This window comes from Dendronephthya gigantea, unplaced genomic scaffold (assembly GCF_004324835.1).
Source record: "Dendronephthya gigantea isolate DGI-Jeju-01 unplaced genomic scaffold, DenGig_1.0 000010F, whole genome shotgun sequence".
In the NCBI taxonomy this organism is placed as follows: domain Eukaryota; kingdom Metazoa; phylum Cnidaria; class Anthozoa; order Malacalcyonacea; family Nephtheidae; genus Dendronephthya; species Dendronephthya gigantea.
In genome coordinates, this window is record NW_021163020.1 from 2,550,678 (window position 1) to 2,562,047 (window position 11,370).

At 37.5% G+C, this 11,370-nt stretch overlaps 1 protein-coding gene across 1 annotated transcript; it reads left to right on the forward strand.

Moving 5' to 3' along the window:
* The first annotated feature begins 45 nt into the window (after positions 1–45).
* Positions 46–5,973, forward strand: LOC114518450 (ubiquitin carboxyl-terminal hydrolase 44-like). The gene is made up of 22 exons (XM_028538439.1): positions 46–292; positions 757–791; positions 909–951; positions 1,097–1,137; positions 1,257–1,421; positions 1,518–1,577; positions 1,694–1,763; positions 1,849–1,882; positions 1,993–2,092; positions 2,486–2,630; positions 3,089–3,252; positions 3,445–3,499; positions 3,619–3,713; positions 3,987–4,119; positions 4,219–4,295; positions 4,444–4,520; positions 4,630–4,698; positions 4,865–4,926; positions 5,034–5,062; positions 5,150–5,305; positions 5,466–5,512; positions 5,605–5,973. Exons 1-22 carry the CDS (start codon positions 185–187, stop codon positions 5,748–5,750), a joined length of 1,911 nt encoding a protein of 636 aa, XP_028394240.1. The 5' UTR covers positions 46–184; the 3' UTR covers positions 5,751–5,973.
* The last annotated feature ends 5,397 nt before the right edge of the window (positions 5,974–11,370 follow it).

Here is an 11,370-nt window from a genome sequence, read left to right on the forward strand (position 1 = left end):
TCACCACCAAACCCCAGCAGGGGGGGGCGTCCTCATAATTTCCAAAGTACTTTCAATTCATTGGGTAATTGCTACATTTCAGAACGCGAATGTAACAAATTGCGATCGCATGTAAACAAATCATTCATACAAAATATTACTTGGATATTGTACTGTGTATATTATGTAAATTTGCGCTTGGAAAATGGAAACATGTTCGCATATCCGTGGTTTGGAAAGTGTTAAGAATGAGGCGATGTTGACGCCGCGAATGTGGTCCTGCGTGGACTGTGGGACAACAGAGTCCGTCTGGGTGCGTCCGATATTTTTTCTGTTTTTTATATGGCTGGTAATCACGGGAGAATTGATGTTAGAAATGTGTTAAAATTATGAAAATCCACTGTTAAGATATGTATTTTAACAGCAAGGTTTGGAAATTTGACCTCACGACCCCTGTATTCAGACGTCATAATATTTACTTCCCCAATACCGCACGTGGAGTCAATTATATTACGTAACGTTTTACAACAAACAATAGCAATATCCCCTGTAAATAACTTTCTTTTTCTTGTTTAACAAAGTTACACATGGGTCCATTATTTTTATGTATGAATGTACAAAATTTCCTCTAAGATTTATTCTGCCTTCCGGAATATATTGTACAAATCACACTCATTGTGAAAAACGTCTTTTGCTGGAAATAGGTTGGGATAGATTGGGTAGCCAATTATCCTCTAAAATTGTATATAAGTCTATTTGTATATGTTTATTGTTTAGGCTTGTTTGCAATGCAACAATATAGCATGTGGAAGGTATAATTCCATTTTTACAACATTATACATCAAGTGACATTAACAATTATTTAATTAATTGATTGCTCAATTATATTCAATAAGGCAATCATAGCATTTAATATTCTCCAACTCTAGGTTTATTGAGGAACATGGTCTTAAACATTTTAATGATAAAGGAGTGAGTAAATAAAAAGTATAAAGCTATATGCATATGTTACACATATCATTATATTATACTTGAATTGAATATACTATACTTGACTAGCAATTAATTTCATAGATATCTTTTGCAACTGATTGAATGTTTTTACTCCTATATATAGCATCCACTGGCTTTGGAAGTTAACAAAAAATACTTGTTTTGGTATGCTATATAAAAAGCCTTCTTTTGCTTTAGTCATATCTTGCTATCTCCTGCCTAAAGTCAATTATTTTACTGTTAGAAACTATCCTACAGCAAGATCTTATACATGTCTGTTTCAGCTATATATGTGATAGTTATGTTTTCAATGACAATTGCTATGGTGAAATAGCTCTACTACGAGAGACCTTGAAAGAGATAGAAACACAAGTATTTAATGAAAGTCTAACAAGGAGTGGTTGTGTTATTCGTGGACCAAGCACACTTAGGATACATGATGAAACTAAGTAAGGGACATGTAATACTACTATTGTCATTAAAAAATAAAGAGTTATAACTAAGAATATGTGTATTAAAGTTTCGTAATCCTTTGATTTTGAAAGAAGTGAAAAAGAACATGCAAAAATGGAAGATAAACAATACACTGCTGTTTGTCATTGGAGGTGACCAACATTTACATTATTTTTCTGTATTTTATTAACCTAAAATGCTGGCAGACAAAGTAAAGCATCAGTTCTTCATGAACTTCTACTATTAACGTTAGTCCTCCTGTTTCCAGACTCAGTTTACTGTCGAAGGTTTTCAGTGCACTTGTTAAACACAGTAAAGAAGAAAAGTTGAAAGTTCAGGTTAATAGAATTGATTTCAAGTTGTTATACGATTGTTTTCACCATGTCTGTAGCAACTATAATGTTCCATAATTTCCATATTTAGTCGGAGGAAAAACAAACTGAAGAGAAGAAGGAAGGTAATTTGGGAAATAAAAGTGAATTTCTGCATTTTAAAGAATAGACCTACGTTGGACAAGCGCTCACAGTCAGAGTATTATGTTTTTAAAAGTGTTATGTTTTTAAACAGAACCTCCCAAAAAAAGGCGTAAAGTTATAATCCCGGGCGTGACGGGATTACGCAATCTTGGCAACACGTGTTACATGAATTCGGTGTTACAAGTTTTAAGGTAAACGAGGTATTGAATACGGGACAAAAGTAGTCCAATGACAATGCTGTCTATAACGAATGATCTCCCTAAGGAATATCCTAGTACAAGGAAACTGATAACTAGGATAGAGAGGTTGATTTCTACCTGGTAATATCTCCTTGGGCTTCACAAGAAATTTTCATTGCAACTTGCAGCGCGATTACGTACGAATTTCAAAGGGTCGTGTTATGCAATACATGCTATACTCAGAACGGAACGATAAATACCATCTCTTCTACAAAAGTGACGAACATGAACGAGAATGATAATAATGGTTTAATACTGTCGTAGGAACGGCATTGCAAGGTGCAGCTAAAATTACCTCGTATAAGAGTGAGTCTTTGGACTTTACACTTTTCTTTTCATTTTTAGCCATTTGCAATTCTTCCGTCATTGCTTTCTCCTACTGCATGCCATGAAGTCGCCACCTGATCCACCGTGTTTGACCTCCACCCCCAAGAACCGTCGTTCAATCAGCGCCATCTACACAAGACAGACAACAGTCGAGTGTTATGAGGTTGAAAATTGAAATTTAACTGCATTGTTGTTAGGTTGACAGTGCCTCTAGGGGAAATTGTTTTCAAATGACAGAACTACCCAATTTCAATGAATTTGCCGGGTTATGTTAGGTTCGCACCTGTATATATAACAACAGCAACTTATACTAAGTAATGGACGGGTTCCTCTTCTGTATAACAGTGCCCAGTGGTAATTGCTTGTTTTCGTATGCTATATGCTATCTTACTCTATATCTGCAAAGAAATCAGCCCCCGATCGGTGATATGTTTTGCTTTGTGTCCACTCAGATATACATTCATGATATGGCATGACATACATGCCGACAAAGGTTGACATCAAAAGCCGAAATTGGTGCGGTAAATCGCGTACCAATAGACTAGGTTTTTATACCCGGACAACGGGCAGGTTCCCACCGATTATGCATTGAACCAATAGGATACGATGCCTTTATTTTAGCACGTTTCGATGCCGTTACGCAAAGAACAGTCTTGGCCCACAAAAAAGAAAACGCACATCAACTCGTTATTGGAGACGAAGATTGATGACAATTCAAACGAAGTCTCAGCTAATCACAGTTCACTGAATGAGTCCAGTGATAGCGGTGAACAGAATAAGAAAGTGTAAATATTTCAAAGTTTATCTGGGCATACTTTGAAGTTTTGTTACTTTTCCCACCATTTCCCACAGACTATCTTACGACTTTATAAAGTTGGTCATATTCTAGCGATTATTTTTCTGTGCAAGCCCCAAAAGTTGAGATGTTGTAACTTTGAAATACCTGCATGCAAGCATTTTATCAATTCTGTTTGTAGGTTTTTCAGTGACGAACTTCACGCGTTATTTAGAGTTATGTGGTCAGGCAAATGGGTATGTTTATTCCCAGTATAGCGGAATTATCTCACTCGGGTAATAGGCCAACTATACTCGTTCTTAGTATTGAATTACTGATCAACAAACAAATCATGATACCCTCAATGTTATTTCAGGCGATAGTGACACCATTAGCTGTCCTTCATGCTGTATGGAAATTAATTCCTTCATTCTTGGGTTATTCGCAGCATGATGCTCAGGAATTCCTGTGGTAAGCCCAGTTGTTTTACGGTAGTTGGTAGAGCAAAGATACTAGCCAAGATCATGACAACAGTATCTCGTACTTTTGTTGTAAAGATGTACATCAGCCACCATATCACCTCAGCAATGAGCTCTAAAAGTAAACATGATAAATGTTGCAGAGATAACTGTTCATTAAATTGGAACGCTATGATTAGGCAAAGCTTAACCAAAAGACATCTAGTTAACAGTCTTTTAGTCCACTATTTTCTGCCTAATTCTGCTCTGATTATGTCTGCTTTAGCGAGGTTCTGGAACGGTTACAGTCCGAGTTAGAGGGAGATTATGAAGTAAACTTTCAAAGCCCGATAACTGATGACGTAATTCATCCGAAAGATATCTTACCCAATGTTTTTGAGGGAAAACTTGTTAGTGAGGTATATCTGGAATCACCTTCCTATATACGAGAGTGTTTCTATACTCTCTTTCCCAACGAACTATTCACATTGTGAGAACGATTCTGTTTGCTTTAACAGGTAATGTGTCATAACTGTCATAATGTGTCGAAATGTTGTGAACAATTTTGGGATTTATCCCTAGAGTTTCCTAATAGGTAAGAGGAATCCCCCTGATCCCAAATCATTCCTCATAGCTCCAAGCAAAATAGAATAATGCTTCATTCTGCATGGCCTCCCTTCTTCATTCCTATTCAACTAACGATAAAAACGAGGCTTCAATCAAAACAAAATTCCTCTCTCAAGGTATCAAGTTCAGCCAAGATCTTCCAGGGGCCGCGTTACTGCAAGAAGACCCTCAATGGATTCTTGTCATTTAACAGGTTCAAAATAAAGATTCGTGCGTCGCTTTTCAATGAAATAAGACATGAGATATACTATATTCACCCTGCATATACACTTCGTGCACTCATTCCGACTTTCTGTTGTCAGAATTGTTATCAAAATTTACTCAACTTGAGATCTTAGAAGGGAAAACGTACAGATGTGAAAAATGTTTGGGTAGGTTTATAATTCGCCGATTATTGCTTCATATAAAGTGAAAATTTTGGGTAATAAGTAGCATTGGGTACCAAAGAACGGGAAAAAGAGTTCCACGTTTTGTTGAAGAATAAAGAAGTTTGTATCGTTTCAAATGTACCCAACCAGTCTCATTCCTTTCTGTTAGTGTCTTCACCTGACTCGTTGCAATTCGCTCAAAAACAACTTCAAATAGCTGAACTACCCGAGGTATGTTTACTATATCTTAATGACAATAGCATCAAACGTTTAAGCATTTCATTTGAAAAAAAAGACAATTAACTTAAAATTAATATTATCATCCTGTTTCATTTCAGATTCTTAGACTGCATTTAAAAAGATTCCGGTAATGATTGATACCTGTGCATACGATTATACTCGTGTCTTTTCTTCTGAATAAAAAATCAATTCCTCTTTTTGTTTGTTATTGTAGTTGGTATTGCCAAACACGGGGGAAAATTGTTTCCCATGTGCAATTTGACATGAAGCTAGACATGAAACCATATTGTCACGAGCTTTATTTTGAATCGTATACAGACGAAGATTTTGTATATAAATTATCTGGTGTTATTATTCACATGGGCACTGGGTAGGTGGACTGTTCGGATGAAGCTATAGTTACCTTCTTTAACTCCATATAACATCAACACCTTTTTGGATTTCAAATTAGTTCTCAGGTTCAGGTAAGATTAGATATATGGCCAACTTGCTTTTGAACTATCTTTGTTTTAATCTCGTTTGCTATATAGATTTGACGCAGGACATTACGTAGCATATTGTTGGAATGAACAAGCTGGTTAGCGTCAACCTACAAATATACATCTATATATATCTTGTACCTACCGAAACTGATAATTTCTCTCAACTATAACTTTTCATTATATTCAGGTAGCTGGGTATATTACAACGACGCTCGTGTTTCATTGTGTTCTGAGAACGAAGTACTAAAATCTCAAGCTTACATTCTTTTGTATACGAGATGCAATGGACGCTCTAATCTTTATGACAACTTAACTCTACCTAAAAGCCCTTGAACTATTGTGTGTTGGTTTGTGTGTCTTATCTTAAACATAGAATTTATGTTTGATATTCAAATATGGTATCTATTTTTGGAATAAAATTCTTCAAAAAAACGTATGCGTATCATTATTTGACATTTATAAGGACCGTACTTTACTAAAGCCAAAATGGCGACAATTGATGTTCACAATCCTGCATGAACAGCTCGTTCGTAAACTTTTTTCCGTAATTCTAGTTCTTCTGTTGTTGGTGAGGGTGACCCCGAGCAGCAATACTACATGCACCCTAACTGATTCATTCCAAATGCTTAAAGCCTGCGAAAATGCCTGTGAAAAGGCAATTAAATTAGGGAGCAAAGTTTTATAAAAATCAGCAGAGGAAAAACAAACTGAGAAAAAGACACGACTAATCAAAACCAAATGAAACATTAGGTTACTTCTAGTTATTTCAACGAAGTCTTATAAAAAATATCTTGGAGAAGGATGTCTTTCCAGTGATTCATAAAGAATGCATGGAACCCCTAATGTCAAGACCACCAAAGGCTGGATAGTTTCTGCGCCTTTAGGGAACCCAGGTATATAAAACATCTCGCATTTGTTTCCAATGATTCAGAAGAAAATATGGAACCTCTTACGACGAGACCAAAGGCTGGATAGTTTCTGCGTCTTTAGGAAACTCAGGTATATAAAACATCTTGCATGTGTTTCCAATGATTCAGAAGAAAATATGGAACCTCTTACGACGAGACCAAAGGCTGAATGGTCTCCGCGTCTTTAGGAAACTCTGGTATATAAAACATCTTAGCAGTGATTCAGAAGAAAACATGAAACTTCTTATTTTAAGACCAATAGCTCCGGGAAAAAAGTTAATTCCTTTGAATGCTTAGAGACAAAAGGAAACATTCCTGTCTGTGCTGGTCCAAAGGGATTATTTTCGTAAGTGAAAATTGACATTAAAAAATTCTCTCCACTCAGCTGCGCAATTATCGCCAGGAACAGACCAGACAGGAATGTTCTTTGTGTCAGAAAGCAAAGAAACAAACTTTGGGTATTTCGTGGAAACATTCTTCTTTTATAAACTGTACATGACAGCTGTCGAATCGAAGAGAAAAGCTCGTTACCAGTTCAAATTGGCGCGTTAAAGGTGCACTGAGAAAGCACTAAGATAGATCCTGCCCGTGACAACGAAATTTCTCTGTCGTTGAAAAAACGTAAAGCATTCAAGCAGATTTTTTTTGGCCGGACATCACGATAAGTTTTGGCTAAATAAGCATGGAGCACTACATAGCCGGTATCAAAAGGTCGTGCTCCTGAACTCAGAAAGAATTTCAGGAACTCTCACACTTGGCACATCTGGTGAAATATGTCCTTAAATCGTCATGTGCTAAGCTTATCATGTGTCATATCAAGATGATCATGCATAGTTAGAAATATTTTGGAAAACATGCCTAGTCTTGTATCGAAACTAATAGTATATATCATTAGCATCTGGAACTCATTATGACATTTTAAAATGTCATTTAGCGTAAGGTAAATTCCACTGAATAGTCTTCCAGAGAGTCTGGATAAATACTGTGTTTTGCCTTCGTTGAAAATAAACTGGAAAATATATTTTTGGCAAATATTCAAGAGAACTAAAACAGTGGTTAATACCGAGTTAATTGATCGTGATGCTCGCCGAAAAACATTTATGAACTTGGGATTTACCAACGCAAGTCTCTAAATGTGAATGCTCAGGAACTTTGACAGCGTAACCGGGCGTAACAGACAGATAAAGCTGTTGTCCGTTTAACTTTATTCATCACGAGCCTTGAGTCCACAATAAGTTGTAAAAGAAGCGAGGCAGCCTGGGTCTGCCAGACAAGAAATACACTACAAACATCCCTTGTCGAAAGAAGTGAAAAACTTTGAGGTCTTGAAACCAGTTACACGATACATGCAGATATCGCACAGCCACGACATCAAGTCTGAATTATGTTGCCTTTACAAGCACACCAACGAGTACATTTTGTTCAATTCTATATTTTTATCATAATCTTAAGTGTGAATTATACTTCAAGCAGTTAAACCTGATGTTGTGGTGATGTGAATCTCGGTATCGTGAAACTAGGGATTCAAACTTCTCACGTTCTTGTGCAGATGCATCGTCTCATAAAGCGTGTCTTTCAGCCATCCTGCGCGCCATCCCCGAGTGCGGGTCTTCGTGAGCGTGATATATGTTTCAAACACACGTGTTATATCAATTTATAAGCGTGTTATACATACGCCTTCCACCCTCTCAAATGCTATTCAATCTTCATGACTCACGGGTATTGTCACTATATCAATTCAAGTATGTACATATTTTTGCGCAGTCACAATTGATATCATTAATTAGCATTAATTGCGAAACCATACATTCGAAGCCGGGATCTGTTTTCAATTCAGCGTGCGCCATAATTTGTTAATTTCGTAGGACTGTTATTAGCAATAGGGTTATTTTGCATGGTAATTAATGAATCCTTTAAAACTGATGGAATTTGGGCTAGCAGTACAGGTCACAGTATCGAGATCAGATGTTACGAGCGGTCACTGTACATCAATTTGCTCTTACGTTATAACATTTGACATTTCATTCGTTCTGACTCAGCTGTTTTGTTTTTTAAACCTACATGGAAGCTCGCTTTATATATACACGAGTCAGGTCTGATGCATGTTTATATTCAACATCACTCCTAAGACTGTTTAATCATATCTTAATTAATCTGATAATGATATCAAGCCAACGCTAATCTATTAGCCCAAGTCAACACTTCACACATCAAGGGTTCTAATCCCTGCCAGCCTGCTTTAACGCGTTCCAAACTCTCAACGGTGCGCTTTTATGAGTTCATTGTTTACAATAAATGCGCCGAGGTGACCACTTCAAAGAGGTCAGTTTTTAAAAGCGAGAATCATGTCTAGACTTGGCCACATTAAATTGTCAGTGATAAAGAGGTCTCGCTATTCGTCAAAACTCGCGATTGTCGTATTTCTTGAAGCTTGAACGGTTTGCTAACTTTAAAGATAGTAGTGCGCTGTCAAAGGTCACGCTTTGGTCGCTGGATATGAATCTATGTGTAGCACCGTGTATTCTTAACCCCGTCAAGGCTATCCCCTGACCAGGCTGTTAATAGATTTTGAATACGAGATGGTCAAGTTCAGTTTATACTGACGAAAAAACTCAACTGTCTTGCAATTCACTTTTCACTAAATGGTTCCGCATACCACGATTAGGCAATACCATTTAAACAACACAAACATTGGCCAAGTTTTTGCAATACCACCTGGTGCATCGTATCTAAATTTAGTGAACTTGGCCAGAGCGTGACTCAAAAGTTTGCATGCAAGTGCAAAGAATAACATCCGAGTCCTGTTGAATGTTTGATAACTTTACCTCGCAGAGCAAACCGCGTCCTTTCTTCTTTGTTTCATGTTTGCAAAATGTCTCAAGCACTCTCAGCACGCTCTTGTGTGTTTTTGCACGAATCGTTTCTGCAAGGACAGCAAATATTAAATTAACAATTTGCCGGTCAATTTACTTGCCATTGCACGAGCTGAAAGCCGGCCGAGGCACAGTTGATCATGCAACCCACATGCATGGCAAAAGTTTAGTTGGGAGGAGACTGATTTGGACTTACATCCCGATGATCAGTTTGGTCATAACCCTCCCCGGGTCTCCCTTCCGAAGTATATAGCTGGTGTATTTCATTTCATATCCACGAAGTATCAGATTGGGGTCAAAGATAAATTAGTTAATGGTAATAGTTAATCCAGGGTTTCGAAACAGAAAGTTGATTAAACTCGATTAAAAACCACTTGTAGTGAGAGCGGGGAGCGCGTTCACCCCTCGCTGAGGGTGGAAATTCCTTGGCTCAGTACGAACACGTTCAGGCACAAGTGTTTTGCGATAAAGCAAAGCGAACTGTTTTTAAAAATAGTGCATACCGGATATTACCGGTTGTTTTTCTAGATGTATTTGCAATCTATAATCAACATGTTAGGTGTATCCATCAGCAAACGCGGCAGGCTGTTTTGTTTGAGAGTGGAAAGTTTTGTTCGAGAAAGGAAAACGCAGAACACACCCGTCCGAGTAAACCCACGAATATATCGTCCAGAAACTGGTTTAATAGAGCTCTGCTTCCAGTTTCTGAGCTATAAATGACATATCTCACGCAAGTCTGAGCACGGGTCTGAGCAAACCTGATCCAGAAGCCTTGAGGGGGAAACACCTCACAAAAACTGCTATGGTAAATGAAAGCAGCTATAAATAAAACTAAGTGACAAACTCTACTCCACCAAAAGGTTTACAAATACACACTAGCAGTAATCCACCACACATCTTCTCTGTTTCATACGGAAAATTTTCGTTTCAACACAACAATGTTTCACCGCCAAGTTCGTACAAGGGCAGGCACAAATAGGGGAGAGATTTTCAAGAAAACACCTTTCGGCAAATTCGGAAAATTGGTTTGATTATTAAATTAGCTCAATGATCAATTGCAGCTTGCAAAGCACATCATGAATAATACTATGCTCGCTGTTTTTCGCACAAACCTGACCGGACATGTTCGGCCTCACAATACAAGGTGTTGAAAAAGCAAAAACGCTTTCCGATCGAAAGCGTAGGAGTTAGTTGAGTTATAAACGAGACGTGGAGTGCGCTTGAAAAATGCCGTCGGGCACAATGACATCAGGGTTAATAACTTCATAACTTGCGCGTATTTTTTCATTCTCAGGAATTTACGGACAAATGGCCACGTGATTATATAGCAATGCCTCTAACAAATGAATTATTTATTACACACCCTTCTTTACACAAGCTAGTATTAGTTGCAACATGCAGGCTTTCGAGTTAATCACGGTATTAGTCTATATAAATAATACCTCAATTGCACAAGACTATATTATATACTATCAATACATACAAAAAAGCTTTCGCAATGAACCCGATTCAAGTCACATATCATGTGCCGCTAGTTTTCTCCATGGCATGGGGTATTCCATTACAATATTTACCAAACATTCCCAGAACTTGGCGAGTGAAATGATTACTGCGAATACAATGAACTAAAACAAGCTGCAAAGCTGGCCTTGTTTAAGCATGTTAAAACCTGCAGTGCTTGTAAATATCAAACCCGATTAAAATTCGCGTCGTTTACCATTGTTCTTGCAATATTGCCACCCAGGGGTTAATATAAATATTCTTATGAAATAAATATAAATATATATCGTTGCCAAAAAATGGACTCTGAGCAATAATCGGTGCCAAATCGGTGCATTTTGCCAAACTGCCAATCCTATATGCGTTCTACTCTGAAACTGAGGCTGGGTGCTCGGACTTTTGCGGAAGCCGTGTTTAAGCCTTAAGTTGGTAAAGCAATAAATCGCGTGGGGTTAAAATGCGGAGTTTAGGATTTGCTTTTTCACGACATCTGCATGTAAAAAATTTACGCTGTCGTGAAGATTAGAAAGAGAAAGTGTTCTTGATATATTAGAAATGTGTTGTATCATGATCACTTTATATTAAAAAGAAAAATATGAAGGTATTGCATCAGAAGTTAAGCAAAAATCTCAGCAAGAAAGATGGACTTTGTTGTTTGTGTCGACTGCATGC

Bases quoted from the DNA above. Each gene is read 5' to 3' on its own strand.
- LOC114518450 (XM_028538439.1), top strand. From the start codon at position 185: ATGGAAACATGTTCGCATATCCGTGGTTTGGAAAGTGTTAAGAATGAG. The intron at 293-756 runs GTGCGTCCGATA...TTTATTGTTTAG, and splicing joins GGACAACAGAGTCCGTCTGG to GCTTGTTTGCAATGCAACAA. The intron at 5,063-5,149 runs GTAATGATTGAT...TTGTTATTGTAG, and splicing joins CTGCATTTAAAAAGATTCCG to TTGGTATTGCCAAACACGGG.